The 21,692-nt window shown below is 33.3% G+C and overlaps 1 protein-coding gene across 6 annotated transcripts in view; it reads right to left on the reverse strand.

Annotated features, from left to right (window-relative positions):
* Window positions 1–19,810, reverse strand: part of LOC142351803 (glutamate receptor ionotropic, kainate 2-like) — a 124,234-nt gene extending 104,424 nt beyond the window's left edge. For 4 of the 6 annotated variants that reach the window (XM_075403992.1, XM_075403987.1, XM_075403993.1 and 1 more), the window contains exons 1-2: window positions 17,523–17,659; window positions 10,778–11,091 (exon numbers count right to left, since the gene is read on the reverse strand). In XM_075403992.1, coding sequence (XP_075260107.1) covers window positions 10,778–10,907 — 130 coding nt within the window. In that variant the 5' untranslated portion in view covers window positions 10,908–11,091; window positions 17,523–17,659. Of the gene's footprint in view, window positions 1–10,777; window positions 11,092–17,522; window positions 17,660–19,674 lie in introns of those variants that run through there. The other 2 variants (XM_075403988.1, XM_075403989.1) reach the window with 2 other exon arrangements.
* Window positions 19,811–21,692: the final 1,882 nt, after the last annotated feature.

A 21,692-nucleotide genomic window follows, 5' to 3' on the forward strand; every position in this document is an offset into this window, starting at 1 on the left:
TTGAATCATTATGTACAAGAAAAAGTTTTTTTTCACGAGTAATCATATAGCAAAACCTTAACATTCAATAAAGCTTTACTGAACTGGAACTAACGCTAAGAATCAGCGGTCTCACGGGTAGTATGAAAAAGTTTTTTACACGGCGCTCAAAAAAGGAAACCCCTAACGTAACTGCAATTTTACCAAAGGTAAAGAAAAGAAACGTTTTCCACGTTAAATTTGTTTTTTATTTGAAAGACTTAAAGTAAAACAATGCCTAGCTGACATAAAAAAGATTTAGACTATGCAAAAAAAGTTTTATAATACTTCCCTGTCAAACAAATAGTAATGAACAAGCTGAATTTTCAATTCTACATTAGCGAATTTGTAATTTTAGAACCTCAATGGTTTGCTTGGAGGAAACTCATAAGAGAACGGGCAACTTTTCACTTCTTGCACCTATTTTAAATTTCGTTCTGATACGTTAAATGCTTACTATTCTTGATACCATAGCTTTATGGATTAACGACGTTTTGCGTCCGCGTTATTGAATACTTAGCTTTTAAAAATTTTATGAATTACTTAAATAACATACTGAAATACTTCATATTGACATATAGCTTCAAAAGCTACTGAGTGAATTCTGTGAAAACTAAATGTTCCATGACATACACAAGTTGTTGCACATTTATACAGAAAACACTAGTGCATACTTACGTCTATGGTTCAGATTGAGCCTTTGAGCAAAACATGTTTGTTATATACTGAGAGAAAACGTGAGCAGAGGGTTTCTTATCGTTCCTCAAAATAAACCACGTCATAACTAAGCAAAATCAATACTATTGTACAAATAACTTGGCATTAAACGTACGACTTAGAACCAGTTACTATATAACCTAGAAGCAATTGTAACCATAAAAGACAAACAATAAGGTCAATAGGTGCATTTAAATGAATTTGATTTGTCCTGTTTATTCAATTGCTTTATTTAAGTTAACGTTATACTGGAGCACACTGTGGGTCGAAATGTATTCCGTAATAAAAATTTGCAAGCCTATGTACTCACTCTCTTTCTATCTCAACGTTTGCTGCAACACAGTAGAATACATGTATATACACCTTCTTGATCACAGACAAATAATACTTAAGCAAACTAATAAAAGTGCCTTTAGCCGAAAATATTATGCAAGAATTTTGCAGAGCAGACTGAACTTCTCTCACGCACATATCAATTCTTCTGTTTTATGCCTAGCAGTCAGATCAAAACCTTGAAATTGCAATGTCCGAGGTACTTGGGAGAAACTTCATTTCATTACGAATGAAAACCTATAAGAATTAGTCTAACAGGTTTAACAACTGAGGCCTCCTCGAAAAGTTATAGGTATTCATTGGAAACTATTTGGCTAATTATGCTAATAGAACGAATGCTAACACCCCAGCCAACAGTTTGAATTTACTTTTAACTGAACGACTTGCTTCTCAAAATAACATTTTAGCGTTTTCATTCTCGAGTGGTATTCCATTCAGTTAGTGTATGCTAAAACCCAAACTCAACTGCCGGTTTATAACTTATAATGTATCATATCCTAACGCAATTTGAAGGCTCATTTCACGCGCACAATTGTCTATCAAACTCGATATGAAAACAATATTGCTTTTATTCAACAAAGGAAGGACAGTTCAATTTCAAGCTGGACTACCTTCGATCATTGCCTCATACCCAAAAAATTTATTGACTTTGTTACTACATCACCTAATATAACCGAAGAAGAAGACTTTATCAACAACTCAAACCCCTCGGAAACAGAAATAACTTCTCAGCATATACCCAATCCTTTGACTTCTGATATAGTATCACTTCCCATGGACATCAAGAGGATTTTGCGCAGTTACGATTTCGAAAGTATGCCCCTCTTCAAGAGCCATGAAGAATACTTCGCTGCCTTAGAAGATTTGGAAAATCTGTGGAAAAAGCTTGAATCATGCAGAAATGAAATCAAACTAACCACTATTCACGATAAAATTGATCATACTACATCAGATGATAACAGAAAGACTGTGATATCTTCCATATTAGAACGATTCCCTAGCCTTCTTGAAGCAAACTCAACAATTGAAGAAAACTTCGAGAAATTTAGCACTGAGCCATCGCCTAACAATGCTCTACAAAAGAGGAGCCATCGTGTAGTTCGAGGATGTGTACTTCATAGTGGAAATTTTCCAAAAAGAATGAGATTCGATGAAAATGTGAGGTGTTCATGTGACAATAACAACTAGAACTGAAAATTTGTTGTTGATTAAAGCTTATGAACTAGACGTTGGTTTTCAGTATTGAATTGTTTCCATTTATAACCTGTTATTTTGAAACGCTGTGCATTATTAAACTTCATTGTGTATGCTTAATATCCAAAATTTAGTAGTTGCAAAACCACTCCTTTAAAATACAGTTTGTTGATTCAACATTATCCACGTCAGAGAAACAGGAAACGGTGTTCAGCCTGTTCAAAGGAGTAGAAAGTCAGAAATTTGTAGTAGAGTAGGATCACCAAAACGTAAATTGTTGTTCTGAAGATGTTGAAACGGATACGCGCAAGATATTCGACATTATAAACCGCCTTATTTTGTTTTGATTTATGGAGAGCCGAAATCAAAAAAATGCTGTTAATTTCCCTAAATTGTTAGTTTATTACTAAAAAAGTACCTGAGTGGGTTAATTGGTCTCATGTTCGGTTATGATAGTTTCATATCAAGTCCCAAGAGCCGCTGAGGCATGGCCATGGTCCGCGATGGTTTCAAGATAATTAATTTTTAATTCGCTTTCAGTGTCTATACTAGGAGATAATAAATTTTCATTTCTCAAATACTCGGTTATGATTGGTGAAAAATTTTTTAGTCTCATTTGAGAAGCCAATTTAATTGGCCATAAAGTTTATCTTAAATTATCAACTAATAATTTAAATAAAATGTCGGCTCTATTAAGTGGGCTCTTTTCACTTCGGCTCTCTTACAAGTCACCGGTTGAAACATAAATTCAACCTGACCACTTGAATAAAAATACTTATATTGTGAGAATTTCAGTCTGCTCTGCAAAATTCTTGCATAATATTTTCGGCTAAAGGCACTTTTATTAGTTTGCTTAAGTATTATTTGTCTGTGATCAAGAAGGTGTATATACATGTATTCTACTGTGTTGCAGCAAACGTTGAGATAGAAAGAGAGTGAGTACATAGGCTTGCAAATTTTTATTACGGAATACATTTCGACCCACAGTGTGCTCCAGTATAACGTTAACTTAAATAAAACAATTGAATAAACAGGACAAATCAAATTCATTTAAATGCACCTATTGACCTTATTGTTTGTCTTTTATGGTTACAATTGCTTCTAGGTTATATAGTAACTGGTTCTAAGTCGTACGTTTAATGCCAAGTTATTTGTACAATAGTATTGATTTTGCTTAGTTTTGACGTGGTTTATTTTGAGGAACGATAAGAAACCCTCTGCTCACGTTTTCTCTCAGTATATAACAAACATGTTTTGCTCAAAGGCTCAATCTGAACCATAGACGTAAGTATGCACTAGTGTTTTCTGTATAAATGTGCAACAACTTGTGTATGTCATGGAACATTTAGTTTTCACAGAATTCACTCAGTAGCTTTTGAAGCTATATGTCAATATGAAGTATTTCAGTATGTTATTTAAGTAATTCATAAAATTTTTAAAAGCTAAGTATTCAATAACGCGGACGCAAAACGTCGTTAATCCATAAAGCTATGGTATCAAGAATAGTAAGCATTTAACGTATCAGAACGAAATTTAAAATAGGTGCAAGAAGTGAAAAGTTGCCCGTTCTCTTATGAGTTTCCTCCAGGCAAACCATTGAGGTTCTAAAATTACAAATTCGCTAAAGTAGAATTGAAAATTCAGCTTGTTCATTACTATTTGTTTGACAGGGAAGTATTATAAAACTTTTTTTGCATAGTCTAAATCTTTTTTATGTCAGCTAGGCATTGTTTTACTTTAAGTCTTTCAAATAAAAAACAAATTTAACGTGGAAAACGTTTCTTTTCTTTACCTTTGGTAAAATTGCAGTTACGTTAGGGGTTTCCTATTTTGAGCGCCGTGTAAAAAACTTTTTCATACTACCCGTGAGACCGCTGATTCTTAGCGTTAGTTCCAGATCAGTAAAGCTTTATTGAATGTTAAGGTTTTGCTATATGATTACTCGTGAAAAAAAACTTTTTCTTGTACATAATGATTCAACCATTTATCGTTATAGATAGTAGTAAATTTCCATCTGGAATTCTATACCACATAGTAGTAAAATTCCATCTAGAACTTTTTTCTAAGAGACGTTTTTACATATTTCTCACATCAATTAAGCTGAGAGAAAATTAAAATACTGCATTAAAAAACCTGGAAATCAAATTAGCCTAATTGCCTTTATAATCAAAATTAGTCTTTTTATCAGTTGTTTTTTCTTTAACTAAGTTGGAAGAACTCAAGTCAACTCCTCATAGGATCCATAACAAAGAAACGTTTGAAAACATAAAAACCCCTTCGGAAAGATACCATCAAAACGAAGTGCACAAAGCCAAGAATACTTATTAACACAAAGAAAAGTGAAACACTAATGTCCAAAAGCTTTGAATACTTTAAACTTTGAACTTGGTGCATAATGGGTATCAGGGTTTTAACGCTGGAAACTTTTCCAAATCGGTCAAATTGACTGTAGAAATATACTTTTCAGTTTGACGATGGTCTCACAGAGCCTAATTTGATCTCCACTCTCGGTGTTGACGGTTTTTGATGATAGCAAAAATCAAAGTTAGTTGTGTTAACTGTTACTTAATGTGGTCATGACTTGAAATATCTCCATATTAGTTATTTTGCGATATTTAAAGTTCATTAGCAGAACATTCTTAAGAGAAAATTAATAATTTAAGAAGTTGCACTGACCGCCCTTTTCAAGGATTATTGGTAAATAATGTCGCTGTGCTAATTTCAGAATATCGGTTGCGCCGTATTGGCCGACAGAGTGTTTATAGGCAACCAAAAAAAAAGAGAAATTTAACCAACAAATTAAGTAAAATGAGCAATAAAACTTATTCTGAAGCTGTGATCGACCAATTCAAAACAGTATTCTGTAAGCGGGCAAATACACCAAAGTTTTTTCATCAACTAGTGTCACGGAGGTCTTTCCCTGGTCGGACTTTAATTAACCGCATCTGGCCATGCCTCGCGGGCCATGGCCATGCCTCAACGGCCTGTGGGACTTGATATGAATCTATCACAACCGAACTACTGATTTATAAACCAATCACTTATGATAAAAACTGTCAGCTAAATATCTCATTTTTCCTATGTCGGCTAAACGCCCTGTCGGTCAATTTTCCAAGCACCGGGAAAATCATGTGTTTTTTCTGTACTCTTCTATAGAACAATGCAATATTATAGTCTTCAGGAATGCTTGTAGAACACGTGCAGTAAAGATTGCATAATAGACCATATGAATTTAGTCTATATATTATAGTAAACTATATCAAAAACCTTAGTAAAACCAGAAAGTCTCCTTCGGTTCTTTGACACACATATAGCTGTAGTTTAAATAGATTGTGAGAACGTGTTTCAACTGCTTTCCGTTCGCAACTTTATATCAGAACTCAACTATTATGACGTAATTATCACATGCATACTATTTTTAGATCACGAACTCAAACTCAAACTTTGACTTTTAAAAAGAGCGATAGGTCAAGTTATCACATTTTATTATATTTAATAATTCAAAGATACACAGTCACCGATTATTGAGTTTTTAGTACTTAAAATTAGTCTTTTTTTTCAAAGTCAATTATTCTTCAATAGTGTTTTTAGATCACAAACTCGAACAGAAACTCAAAACTTCAATTTTTACGTAGAGTGATCTACCAAGCATCACCGTTTTAATATGCTTGCTTATCGAAATCCATACCGCCTCCGTTTGTTGAGTTTTGAATACTAAAAAAAGAAGTCTTTTCAAAAAAATCAATTATCCTTGGAGACTATTTTTAGATCACAAACTCGAACTCGAACTCAATGGTTCAACTTTTTAGGTAAAGTGATCGGCCGTGTTTCACACTTTTATTATAATTGCTTATCCAAAGCCATACCGTCTACGGTTGTTGAGTTTCGAACACTAAAAAACAAGAATTTTGTTTCAAGTTACCTAAAAAGTACTTCTCTGGAACCATTTGCTGTCCGTTTAGAGTAAGCAGACTTTGAAAACAAACAAATTTGTTTACCTAGACCCCTAAACATAAGGTTTTTGTTTGAGCTCTCAAATCCAACAAGACTGTTTCACTCAATTTTGTTGAGAAACGTTTCATGAGGTTAATTTAATTTTATATTTCATCAGATAAACAATGACCAATTGAAATTTAACAAATTAGGAAGAAGTTAATATAACAAAAATTGCAAGATCATGTAGCGCTAAACTTTTGATGCATAGCAAGTTCACAATTACAGTCTCAGCTTTGAACACATCCTGAGCCGAAGTTAAGGTTAATATGAAACTCAACAAACGCATTGTCCTTCTGGCAAGCTATCCCAGCAGTTTTCTGTCTATACAAGTTTTTGAAACGTAGGGATTCAGAAAATTTGTGTAATTCCTGACAACTGAAACAACAGGCGGCTCAGAATAAACATAGGAAAACAACTATATAGCGTAAAACATGTTTTTTTAATATTGTAGGTACGTTGTAAAGTGTTTGTTTCCATTAAGGTACACACTATAGAATTTTTGAAGCAAGCAATTTTTGAATAAAGTATAAAAAAAAGTTGCACTTCAAAAAAAGAACATATCAAAAAAAAATTAGACTGAATCGCTAAACAATAAAACCCTACATTGATTTATTCAATTAAGTACCACTTGATATACCATACCATGGATTTCTTAATTGTTGATTAAGAAATTAACATTGAGTTGAAAATTACTGAGTTAACGTATACAACATAGCTTCAGCGTTTTTTTATCTTCGAAAAAACTTCAAACACTTAATGAATTGTTGAAAATATTAGCGGCTAAATTCTATCGGTCTGTGTCAGTCAGGACACATTACCTTGAGATAGAAAAAAGCTTCTGTTGTTTATGCTCAGCGAGTCTTCTCTAGAGATAAGATTTGTTTTCATTTTTTTAGAGAAACAGAAACAGCTTTTTGTAGATAGTTAGTAAACAAATGGTAACATTTGAAGGTATTAAAAGGAAGTAGTAGTAGGTACTAGTGTAACTTAGAACCAATAAGTAGTTGTAGTAGATATTAATAGTATCTAGTAGTAGTTGTAGGTAGTACTAGTAGGTAGTAGTAGTAGTAGTAGGTACTAATTGTAGATAGTAGTTGTAGATAGTAGTAGTAGGCAGTAGCAGTAGTAGGTAGCAGTAGTGTTGTGTTCAATTCCGAAATGTTCGCCAGGCTTCATAACCCAATATGTTATACAGACTCTGTCGCTTTAAATTTCAAATTCCTTTGGATGTTACTCTTTCCGATGCTCTATCAAATGTCGTTACGGTGATGTTATTTTAAAACGTCGACAGAACAATAAGTAATCCAAAATTTTAACACAGGGTTACTGAATGCACAGAAAATTTGATTCAAGAAAGAACAATAAGGAACTCATTCGATTTTTATTGGCTTGAGGTGCTCTGATATTTTACTTCCAGTGTTTAATAGTTGAGTATATGTATATTCAGTATGCTGGAACCATTTACTGAAGAAGCGATTCGCTTTTGTTTAAGATTTCAGTCAAAGCACGCATTATCCGGTAGTGTTATTCCAAATACGCAAACAAGACTTATTCGCTACTCAAGCTGTTTCTAGCAACCCCCCCCCGCAGATACAAAGCTTGTGTTCTTTCTTGCTTAATTGATCAAGTGGCTAATTAACTTTTGAAAATTTAGCTATTTTTACAAATCCAGTGGAAACTACTCTTCTTTTAAATCATTACACTATTTGTTTGATTCAAGCTCTTGACGAATCCCTATCATTCTACTTTATTTAACTAACACGTTCAGCTGCTCCTGCATATCATCGTTTTTCCATCAAATTTTTCGGTTTTTTACAGAATTTAATCTTTTTACTTAGCTCAATTTATTGCTTATCTCTCAACAATTTATCTCAAATAATTTATTCCTGTAAATAATCTTGCTCAATCCTAGAAGGGAAGCTGAATGCGTATAGAGAAATTTGTTTTAAAAAAAGCATGCCCAGAACATCAAAAAGTTGTTTTTGTCTTCTGTGTTGCAACATTTTATCATTTTCTTGCCAAGGAGTAAATGACAAAGAGCATGAATTTGTTTTTTTAAGAAAAATCTTAAGTTTTTTATTATGGTAGCTAGATAGGAGAAGAAATTTCAGTTTTCAACAAAGCATGCTCAGAACATCAAAAAAGTTGCTTTTGTCTTCTGTGTTGCAACATTTTATCATTTTCTTGCCTAGGATTAAAAGACAAAGAGCATGAATTTTTTTTCGTAAAAAACCTTGATAGTTTTTAATATGGTAGCTAGATAGGTGTAGAAAATTCAGTTTTCAACAAAGCATGCTCAGAACATCAAAAACTTGTTGTCGTCTTCGTTTGTGACATTTTGCTTGCCAATGCTTAATGGGACAGAGTTTAGCTACGCTGAAGGTCAAAATCCTTGTGCAAGATATAATATTATTGGATCGTGGAGACAAATAACAACATTCTTCAAGGCAATTAAATTGCCCTCCAGGAACTTATCTCACCCCTCTCTCTATCTCTCTCCCTCTCTCTATCTCTCTCTCTCTCATCGGATTGCAAACATATAAATACATAAATACATAAACACATTCAGACATATATACATACATTTCACTGTATAGATATAGAAAAACATACACAAATAAAACCAAGAACGTCTTGACATATACACACATTTACAATTTCTACCCACAGACATACACTTCAGCTTATACTCATAGAAACATTTTACTAAACTTAAGCACAGTTATATTTACTTATAAACAGATATACACTTTCATATATACTTTCATATATATTATACTTTCATATATATTATACACATGAATACGCATAATTATACAAATAAAACTCTCATTCTTTCGTTTCTTTCAATTGTTCATTCCTACACAAACATTACAATTTTGAACACATGTAAGCAAATATACGTACTTGTTTTGATAGAAATATACATAGTTACACATGTATTTAAAAAAATAAAGCCAAGCTTTCCACATCACACTGAACATTTGCAAAAGTATTGTTAACAGAAACTGCTTCTGACTGCTCTTTCAGTTCTTTCAGACTACTTCAAAAACTGTGTTTTTCATGTCCTATTTGGTTGAACAAAATGAAGTCCACAAAAATCATTTTTGAAAGCTCCTTCATTGCGAAAAATCCATTTCATGCCATTTTAGGGCTTCAAAAAATTTTTGAAATTTTTTTTCAGAAAAATAACGAAATTTTCGTATGTTTCGACCCCCCATACTTCATAGGTGAAAAAAGTGAAGTCAACAAAAAATCACTTTTGAGTGCTCTTTCATAGCGAAAAATCCATTTCAGACCATTTTAAGACTCCATAAAATTTTGAAAATTTTTTTCAAAAAATTCGAAATTTTTATATGTTTTGACCCCCATACTTCATAGGTGAAAAAAAGTGAAGTCAACAAAAAATCACTTTTGAGTGCTCTTTCATAGCGCAAAATCCATTTCAGACAATTTTATGACTTTGAAAAACTTTGAAACATTTTTGAAAAAATTTTTGAAAATTTTTCTCAATCGCGCACAAAACATGAATTCAAAACCACCAAAACCCAATTCCCAAGTTTCAATTTATATGAACCTTCAAAATGAAATGGAAATAGCTGAAAAGTATAGTAATTTGCCTTACACTCTGAAAAAATTACAAGATTTCACTTTTTCAGAGATAAAATTTCTTGTAGGGGGGGGTCCGGACCCCCCCCCCCTACAAGCACTAGGCAACTTACTATACTACTCCCGGCTATGGTTATCAAAACGACAGATCAGCAGTTTAATTAATCATATTGCATTAGTCTTTTTCATTTTTCCAGTTGTTAAGTGCTTGTTTTTTCTCCCCAATTTGGTCAGGTAAGAATACAAACTCGTGCTGGAAGGAGTAAGCTTTTATGGAAAATAGGCAATTATTCAAGAAATAAAATTTTTCTGAAAATTTTCTATGTCTTTAATTTTGCTAGCTTGAACTATTACTTTTGAGTTATTAAATATTTAGAACAGTTCATTTTAATATAGAATGTCACTGTTATACACCCACCGCCTATACACCCGCAGCACAAAATATATTTTTAATTGTTGAAAACTGATAGTCTGTCTAATTCACACGCTTAACTGATAATGGGTCTAATTAACTGCGCATTTTAGGGGAACTATAATGTGGAAACAATGCCGACTATTTTTGTATAAGAGGTTTTAACGCGGTGGAATTTAAGAGACAAAGCCTGCCGCCCGATTCCATAAAGACTCAAAAATTGATTTTCTGGAATCTGGTGATCAACAAAAACGTGTCAAGCATCAAATCGCTCCTTGTCGCCACATTCCAATTTTCAAGACGCTTTTTACATGTATTTAGATTTTTTGTGAAATTGAAGAAGTAAAATGGATCAAATCGTTCTCTTTGTTTGGGAGGGGCGATGTCTCGCAATGGTTCAGCGACATATGTCATAGAACCTTAACTTTATTTGTGGCGCATTGTTCTGAAGTTCTCTCATCCGGACTTCAAATTGAAGATCAACAAATATATACGTACCAATATTTAGGAATGGTGGATTTTGGTTGATTTGAGAAGCGGAACCATAATAGAAACAGCCAATCAGAATCAACGTCAAACAAATCATCCTGTACAGCATATTGTGACTACTCCAAAAGGTCCAGTCCATTTCTAACCCACCCAACAGTTGATTGAAATCTTCTTGAAGAGATATAAAGTAACGTTTCTGTCTTCAGTTGTCCATAAATTTGTTCATAACTGTGTACATAAGCGCACCTGTTCAATATGTCATGTCAAAATCGCTGAGGGTTTTGAGCAAAAGTTGGGTAACCGTTGGTATAAAGGGCTAAAACCTAAACATTTGCAGCTGAAAATATTTAAGAAAGCAGCACTATGGGTTTAAACGCTGTTTCACAATTTGGCTTATGTTCTCAAATTGTCTATTCAAGAAAGACTGTGTTAAAATGGGTAAAATTAATTGGATCATTTTGCATATTTCCCAGAACCCCGCTAACAAAGTTAATTTGAAATTTACATGAATTTTCAGTAGTAAGTTGTGTATTTTCCTAACTTTAATTGTTTTGGAATTCTAAAAAAAATTGAATCACATGGCGTTTCAGAATTCAAACTAGTACGACGCAAAAATTTTGAGTCGTGTATTTATGGAAGTTATCCTACGGCGCATTAACCGAAAAATTGTTCAACCGAGTTTCGTAATTTTAGTGGAAAGTTTGTGGGGTTCAAAACATAAAATGAAACTTATAAGTAGAAATTATAACTAAATTATCTAATTAAAACTGGGCAGGTTTCTGTAGCTCCAGGTTAAGTCGAAAAATTAACCCGCGATACGCTAGCCGAGAAGCTGTACCTTTCAAGTTAGGGTTATTTAAAATTTCCAATTTTGAGGCATAATTTAATTTTGAGGCAATAAAGATTTCTGGGAATGCATTCAATTGTAGTCTCAATATCCAACAAACGGTCTCGCGGAATATACCCCCAGTGCTGAAACCTACGGGTTCGTTCCATTATAACCAGAAAAGTTATAACATTATAACTTCCAGACTTAACGAACGCACAGGTAGAAGAATGATAAAGTCAATCAATATTGAATTTGGGCATAAACAAAACCCGTTCACGTTACAGGTGCGAGCAATTTTTGAATGCCCATTTTGTAGGTTGTTTGAAGTTTTGTTTGAAATACGTCACAGAAACAGAGCACCCAGCCGTCTATAAACACTGAAAATCTTCAATCGCTCTTCATGTCAATGAGACGATGTATCATTTAGCCGAATAAACGTATAATGTGTTTCAATTAGCCGAAACTAATTTCGTAAAATTTTATCAATTGAGTAGCTTGAAATAACGCTTCATGATTTCAAAAAGAAGACGCACTTTTACTGACTCCAGTAAAAAAAATATCACGAAAACAATAAATTGTTTAGATAAAACTTATAGGAAAAGTATATAAAAAACTATTCTAAAAATCTAAGCAACGTCCTTAATAATTTTGCCAATATTTATGTGACCTAATTTAACGCATGAGTTCCATGAAAACATTTGTAAGTTTAGTGAAAACACCTATAACTTTATTGTTCAGCTTTCTTCAGTATAGAATTCAAATGACAATTATTTCAATGGAAAACTATTTGTTTAATATTTTTCCCGAACAATTGTTTACAACGCATATATAAATATAGACTGGAAAGCCTCTATTTTATAAGTATAGCTTTATTTCCGAAACGTGTGTCTAGACAACCGGCAATAAAGAATCAATCTGTTCAAATTAAAACTTGAAAACGAATGTTTGTTCAATGCTCCGGAAACTTAATCTTTCGTTGAAATATAAAGGCCAGAGCACTTTACCTTATCATGCTCAAAAATTACTTTTAAAGGGCTAACACTGAAAGTCTGCCAAGCGGTCACCCAACGCTAATCTAAACTTACAAATCAAAAATTCTTTCAAACTTCAGTCTCGAAGTTTACAAATTTAGAGTCTTTCGAACTTTCGCCGCTGAAACTTTAAATTTAGAGGTCTTTCAAACTCGAGCCCCCGCCCCTTGTTTTTGAAACAGTTACCCAAAGACCGGGGCTAATCTTGACTGGGTAAGGCTGACTTTGTCCCCTCTAATAACCAATATTGCCCACTATGTTTTGATCCGGCGATTAATCGGGCTTGCTACCCAAATAAACCCAAGACGGTTGAAAAACAAATTCTCAAAAATGCCAGCTTTAGAAGAATTATTCAATATTGAATTTGGTTCTTTTTTTTACCCGGCACCAAATGCAAAATTATTTGTTTTCAAATCGTTGGTTTGAGAGCTCTCTTAGAACCCCATAACACGCGAACCACCCCCCCCCCCCCCCCCCCTCCGAAAAAAGCCTACATTTTATTCAATATTATCTAGCTAAAATGAGAAATTTATTAATTGAATTTCCTACTATAACTAAAGGAATAGGTTGAAATTTAATATTATTTGCTTTTGCAATCCTTTTTTAATATTTGCAAAAATTTTAAATTAATTTTTAGTAATCGATGCGTGTTTTCGCTTTCAATGCTTAACAGTATAACAATAAGATAAACTTTCGGCTTCGTGAACAATCCACCAACATTCGGCTAATTCTGCAGACAATTGGGCAGATTTTAGATGGGTCTGATTTAATTCTTAGGAAAGCAATAGGGGAAGAATACCTGGAACAAAACCCAAAATTCTTTCGAATAAAATAAGCCAAGCGTAGACCATGGTCCATGGCTCCCAAAAACCAAACATTTTACGAAGGGGGTAAACTGGGAAAAGATTTAATCACAAGGGCTGAAGGAAAACCGTAAATTCTCAGAACGTAAATTATCCTTTCGATTTAAACTCTAAGATCGGCTAGTTTTCTTTGAGTTGAACATTTGGGTTCCTTCAAGGGTAAATAGAACCCTGATCGAAGTCCACTAAAATTTCCTTAAAGGTTCCAAATCCGAGAGAAATTTAAGAGCAGCGGACAATAAATGGTGCGTTTTACGTTTATGTCTTTGGAAAAGCAACATGGAATAATCAACAAAGTTTACATTTCGGAAACAATAATTAGAACAATTTGTTTTGTTTTACTTGAAGCGAAACTTGATCGCGCTTGTTTAGTGCAAAGATTCTCAAATTAGCATTTAAATAGCATTTTTATTACCAAGGGTAGTTATAGTCCGTAAATCATTCCTGAAAGTCATAAAACTGTCACCAAATCCTAACCTAAAATGTTAACCAATACATAAATTAAAAATCTAACAAAAATTAAATAAAGAAAATTTGAGAAAACAATATTTTGTCATGAAACAGCATTATTATATGTTGCTAATCTAAACTGAAGATAAATTGCCCAAACCCAGTTTTTCAGAATGTTCACGTTATGCGTCTCGGTCGGGGGATTTACCCTAAGAAAGGTTTTCACAGTTTTGTAGGAAATCTTTTGAGGTACCGCAGAACGCGGAAGACCTTGATTTGCATGACACTGGCAATTAGAAATGGTCTGGACTTATAAAACTTTGCGTGTAGACGCATAAAATGCTTTTACCGCTTTCTAGGAAATTATTTCGTGCAGTTTACCCCACAGTTCAAATATAATAGCCAGAAACATAGCCAGTGCTTAGATCGCGAAGAAATTCATGTTGAATACGTGCAAAATTGACCGCTTATTACTGAAATATCTGAAGAGAATAAGCAGCACATAGAACCGGAGAATGCGGCAGACATCAAAATCTCCCGGCGCAACTAGCGTATTTAAGACAAACCAACAAAAACCATAACTCTGGCCATAAAACTGTAAACAAAAACATAGGAGGAAAAGTCCTGAAATACAATCCACAAATTTAAAAATATGAGATCGGACCTCTACACCAAAAGCAGAAGTCTCACACCAGTGCAAAAAAAAATCTTGAAAAAGGAAAAAAAAACTTTAAAACGAACAAAAAAATGACAGAACCAAACCCAAAAATCTAAAAATGATTTCTTTGATAAAATAAACATGAACAAAGATGATGCAAAAACATACATAATCACCTTGCTAATAAACACTGAACGTAGTATCTAAACAAAGAAAAAATTTCAAAAAGTTGAAAACGAGTTCATACAAACGAGCAAGCACTCGAAACAATTTATTACAATTTTTGGGTCCATGACTGCAATTTAACTTTCAAACAAAACTATACAAAACACAGTCAAGAATCTGCAACATGGTTTACATTTGGAACATTTTTGCCCATGTCATATAAACAATCAAATTAACCAAACAACTAATAAAAAGCAATTCTGTTCGCCGACAGAACTTCTGATCTTATAAACCCCAGTCAAAAAAGAAATAATAATCGAAATAAAAAAGTAGAAAAATAGAGATATGTCACTAATCTTTTCAACATTTACCCACCACCCTTTGGTACGTAATAGAACCACCCCCCTTCTGTGCTATAAATTACCACAAAATTACGTGGCCTGCAGTTTAGATAGCCGACCATCAGTTAAGAGCAATTGCGGGAAACAGTTCGAGGCAATGGAACACAAAAATAATTTTCTTTTCAAATTTAAAGCTTTAACTATTTCAAACGTCAGCATCAATTTGACATTGTTTTCTATGGTTTAGTTCAACTCCTTCGGGGTTCCAGTTGGACAAAAGGAAGAAAAGGAAGACAAAAACAAAATCAAGAAAAACCACGCTATTCTGGAGCAATTAAACCCAATTTTCGTAATTTTAAGCACCTTTTGGTTCCAATCAGATCATTTACGAAAATATATACAAAGAATTTCAAAAACCGCGCAAATCCTGCTAAGATCCTTGAAACCTTCGCCAGGATCTGAAGAATCCAAGATGTTGCGCGGCCTTGGCGTGGTTGATATGGGTTCGAGCACTGGGATCTCATGTTCTGTGGGACGTAATCCGGAAGTTGCGGGTCGGTTATGGCAGAAAAGTCTCGACAAGAGCAAAGCTCGCCTATGGACACGCAAGTCGGAATATCTTATCGTTTTGCATTCCAATAGGGCTAATTAACATAACATGGTTTTTTTCATTCTAGTTATGTCAACATAAGATTTGTACCCTTAGAAACTTATTAATTGTCACTGATTGGTTAATAACTCGTTCACTTAAATTCCATAAAGCATATCACCTTTATAAAAAAGGCAACTGTTTGAAGATTCCAATTTCACTTCTTTTTTTGTTAACAACGTGCATATAATATCTAAAAACCAAATCTAACTCAACACTTGACAAGTTCTAGCCATCAGGTACAAAACCACAAAATGATATGTTTATAAGAGACAAGTTAAACTTTGCAAGGCCATGGAACAAAAGAAATCAATTTTTTTTCAATTTTAAGGCATTAACTATTTCAAAAGTCTGCGTCAACTTGAAACCGTTTTCTGTTGTTTATTTCGATTCTTTCGGTGTTTCAATTGGGCAAATAAACGAAAAAAACTAAATCCTGAGAAACCACGCAAACTCTTGTCAAAATCCTGTCAAGATCCTGAAATTGCTGTTATCGGTTTGAAAGTTCTTTAAAAAAAATTTGACATTGTTCTGGAGCAATTGAACCCAGTTTTGGCAAATTTAAGTAACTTGGGTTCTCATCAGAACAATTGTTAAAAAATATGTATAAAACTTGATAAAAAAGCAAGTTCTTGTCGAGATCCTGGAAACCCTCGACTGGTTTTGGAGAATCAAATGTTGCATGGACTTGGCTTGGTTTATGTGGTATCGAACAGTGTGCTCTCTCGCGCTTTGGGGTGTAATCCGGAAATCACAGTTCGGTTATCGCGGTGAAACCTCGACGCACGTGAAGCGTTCTTTTTGACCCTTGAAGTTGGAACATATTTTCGTTCTGCATTCCATTTCGGCTAATCACATGGCATGGTATATTTCGTTTTTCATTCTATTTAGCTTAACAGAGGATGCGCACATCTGGAAAGTTATTAGCTGTCTTTGATTGTTTGATTACTCGCTTGCTTAAATTTTATTAAAAATTATCCCCTTTGCAAAATGAAGGCAACTGATTAAAAGATCCGTTTTCAATTCTATTTTGGTAACAACGTTGCAAAATAATATGTTAAAGCCAAACTTAGATGAAAACCTGATACATTCTAGCCAGCCGGCACAAAACTGCCAACTGGTAGGTTTATAGGACAAAAAGAAGCAAATGAAACTGATTCTTAAACCAAAGCATGAACAGAAAACAAGCCGAAAATGTTGGCATGCTAAAGCAAAAATTGCCGTATTCTTGATAACTCATTTTGTTAATGTCCTCCAAAACCATATAAAATAACAATAACAGCAAAACTACAATTTTCTTAATGCCCCTTGAAATTAAGAATAAAAAACAGCCGAGAATCTTCCAAATCTTCTCGAAACTTCTCTCAAAATTAGTACTCTTAATCATCCTAATTATTGTTAGCTATAGAAGACCTTTACAAATTCATGAATTGTAGTGGGCTTCAGAAAAAAAAACCAATTTCCAATTTGCCTGTTGAATTTGCCAATTCATTTTAACTGACAATTTTGTTACATTTGATATTTCTTGTGTAGGGCAAAGTTCACAACTCTTACATTTACGAACTCAGAAGATTTTTTCTATATCTGACAGGGGAAGGGGGGTCTCTGAGTGCCATTGAAAAACATTCATCCTCCTTTTTTCCACATCTGTATAGATTTTTCCTTTTAAAAAAAGCACAATATTCAGAATTTGCTATCTCAATCGAAAGTTGAGTTCTTCTCTGTAAATTTATATAAATTCGAGAGCCAATTATGAAAAAATTCTTACCTGTGAAGTTTTATGAGATATGTGCGTATGTATTTAACAGTGCGTTTTAAACCACAAAACAAAGCGAGAAAACAGTGAATAAAATCAAACAGCAAATAAACGCAATGATAAATACAGCTCTTCTTTTTCGCATTGGTCTTTTGAGAAATGGCTGAGATATGCTTTAGTCCGAACTGATATTAATAATTGATAACTACAAATATGCTCACTGCAGAAAACACAGTCTGACCTGCTCAGTAAAGTAAAGACCACGCATTTATTGGAACACAAATTAGTTCCTGTCAAAATAGATTTAGTTTTATCAAGATTCAATCAATCGATAATTTCTAAGGAGTTTTTTCATGTGAACAACATACCATTTCAAACCCCTGCCAGGCCGGTTTCTCAAGGAAACTTTTTGGGTTTTTATGGAAAAAGATTCGATCAATTGAAAAGTGATCGCGAATTTTGCCCACGTGGAACTACAATGTATTCCAAGCCCTTCTCCACACCGGTTTTTATAGAAAAAGCAGCCTGTAGAACTAAGCAACAGTCACCATACAAAACCTAGGCTATTGAAATCATAGCGAATTAGTTGAGAAAAACCGCAATAAAAAGAAAACTAAAAATCGAAATTGTTGTTTTAAAAACGTATATCAGTAGATTTGATATTTTGTCTCTTTTGTGAGCACCTATAAATTCAAACATTTTTGGCCACCTTTTAAACCAGGATTGCTTAGATAGCGAGAGCTTCAACTCAATATTTTGCGTCTTCGAATCTAAATTAAGCGGTTAACCGAATCATAGTCTCAGAGTACATCAGCGCTGAAACACAATACATCAGTTATTTTACTGTAACCATATTCTGACCATATTACTCTTTATTATGTCGAGAAAAAAATTAGCGTAAAGATTTTGGATGGCTGAACATACTCTGAGTATTTCATATCCAAATCCTGATTTTCTATTCAAAGTCAAATTTTAAATTTTGTAAAAACTGTTAAATGACCATCCTACAGAATTGGAAAAGGCAACAAAAGTTTCATCTCAGTTCTAAAGAAACGACCAAAGAACAGAAACTCCTAGCATTATTTTAAAATATATATATATATATATATATATATATATATATACATACATACATACATACATACATACATACATACATACATACATACATACATACATACATACATACATACATACATACATACACACACACACCCATATATATATATATTATATATATATATATATATATACATTAAATTGCTCTCGAGTAGGATGAGAATTTGTTTTTTGCAACACATATGGTATAAATCATGTAGCATAATATGAATTCTACTCGACGGGTCATCAATAGGTCCAAGAGGTTCTTGTCAAGTGATGACCAGTACCATTACTATGATCAAAGGTGTAAATGAGCGGCATGTCATAGCAAAAAAAATAGAAAAATTTAAAACGTATTTCTAAATTTTATGAGATTTATCGAGTTTTGTTAATAAAACAAAACAAAAAATTCTATGCTGTGCGCAAAAAAATTCCTTAAATATATATATATATATATATATATATATATATATATATATATATATATATTATGTATATTATAGTATATATATATATTATATATATATATATATATGTATATATATATATATATAATATATATATATATAACAAGTTTTTGATTTCTGCAGGAATAGTCGAACTATCCAAAAATGCACTGTAAAGTGATGAATTGCAAGATTTTCTACCATCAAACCTTATATTAAACAAAACTCTTAGCACAGTATGAGACACTACTAATTTACGTTCTACTATTAGAACATAATGCATTAGTATTGATGTACTCTGACATCAGGGTCCAAGCAGAAAGAAAACATAGGTCAATTAAAAACCCTTTAAAAATCGTGTATTTTGTGATTAGGTTGTAACAGAGATATTTTGTTTTCTTTGTAAATACGATTAATTGTGCGCTAGTAGCGTATTGAAATACATGAAAAAACTAGGGTTGTGCTATCAATTTTTTAGCAGATAGCAGACTTTTCCTCTCTAAAGATTGATTGTAGCAATGAGAAAAATGACCAGTAATAAATTTTTCTGATCATGAAAAGTCATATAGAATTATAGGTTGCACAAAATACTGTTTTAATATAACTAAAAGTGTTACCTGCGCTATATAAGACTGGAAACAAAATTCAAAATTATATACATTAGGATAAACAAAGTTCACTTTTGTTTTTTACAACTCAGGTAAGGAGATTTTAATGACAATATAAGAGGTATCATATCTTTGTTCATATACCACCGGTATATGCAAGTTGCAGCGGTGGAGTAGGGTGGGGGGGGGGGTAGGTTTTTGCGAAATGCGGGAAACAAGATAATGAAAGTGGGAAAGGGAAAAGATTATATTTTACTTGGGAAATTGTGACTCTCCTGAGATACGAAACAGTGGAAAAAAGCTCACCAATGCTAATTAGACGAGAACTTACACCTGCTACTTCGTTCCGCTTTATATCTTCAATTAAACGAAAGTAAACAAGCTCGCGCACTTAGCCTAACATTAGTCAAAAACGTTCCTTGACGGCTAAGTGAATAACCGTGAACAAAAGTTTTTTCACATCAATGGATCTCACAAAAATTTGAAAAAAAATCTAAATTCTGATATGCGATTGGAAAATTGCGTAGGGTAAGAAATTTCAATACATGAGAACATGATTTAAGCATAGGCTATAAAATATATTTGGTTGTTTTTTATTCAACATAGAGTTAATTAAATTGTGGTTTTGGGGTTGTCAGTCAAACGCCATAGTAGGAAAGTCTCTAATTAGGGAGAAATATTCCTTGTCAAGCTGTTCCTATATATAGAGTTAACGTATATATAGGAGAAAGAAATTACTCTTAATAAACTGCAGCTGAGAATAAAAGTTTATGTCAGTTTAATTTAACTAGTGATTGCTTCATACAATGGAATTCATGCAAAACAAAACTGATTTGTCGAAATTGAATTTAAATTTGTTTTCGGACAAAAAATGCCGCATTGTACACAAGGATATGTTGGCGTTTGAACAAACTGGTAAACAAGGAGGGTCGATAAGGCTCGTTCCCGGGTCGAGGTTTGGCGGTGAGTTTTTGTGAGAAATGCGGTGATATGCGAAGAAAAAAATAATTTCCACCGCGTATATCTTACATATTTTTGCGGCGAATGCGGTGAATCGCGGTGAAGTATTCATTTTCACCGCGTTCTCAGTATTTCAACAAAAAAGAAGCTTCTTTACACGTCTTCGAACCTCTTACCTCCTCCATTCCGTCATCTTCTTAGTCGACTGCCAACTATCGCCAACTATCACTTACGTCAATGAATTTTCTTGTGAATTTAAATCAGATTCAGTAAACGTTGGAAAGCCAATGCGGTGAAATTTTTGTAAAAAATGCGGTAAATTTCTCGGTGAATTTTTGTGAGAAATGCGGTGAGTAATTTTTTTCACCGCATTCACTGCTTTTACCGCATTTCTTACATTAATTTACCACAAAAGTCGATGCGGTGAATTTTTGGAGGAAATTCGGCGAATTTCGTGGTGAATTTTTGTAAGAAGTGCGGTGAAATATTTTTTTTTCACCGCATTCACCACATTTCGTACAAAGTTTCCCAAAAACCTCGACCCCGGTTCTCGTATAATTATTCAACACCGCTCATCCTCATTTTTCCTAATTGTCTACCAAATGAAGAACAGATAGAAAAATTAAAAAAAGGTTGAGTTCACGCTTTACAATTAAAAACTTGACGGGCTCATGATAAAGACAGAGTCGCAGACCCAATAAGTTGTAAACTTTTATTTCACTGGGGTGAACAAAATGAAAAAAAGTTGAACAAGTACAAAAAATGGTTGAAATGTAAATCAATTCCAAAAAAGTGAAACAGAATAAATCCGATTTTTTAAAAGATCTCAATTTTTTTGCCTGGCAAAATTAAATAAATACTTGATATGTCAACTAAACGCCTAAATTTGATTTATAAAAAAAATAAGATTCTGAATTCAAATTCTACGCTATTTTCAAACAAAAAATTAATGCCTCTTATGTAGAGTTATATTTGCCAAGCTTGGGTCAATTTATTTATTTTAATTTGGATATTGCATTCTAAACTTTATTTAAAAAGTGAACGCGATTGCCATTTTCTTGAGTGTT

This window comes from Convolutriloba macropyga, chromosome 13 (assembly GCF_964194025.1).
Source record: "Convolutriloba macropyga chromosome 13, txConMacr16.3, whole genome shotgun sequence".
NCBI lineage: Eukaryota > Metazoa > Xenacoelomorpha > Acoela > Convolutidae > Convolutriloba > Convolutriloba macropyga.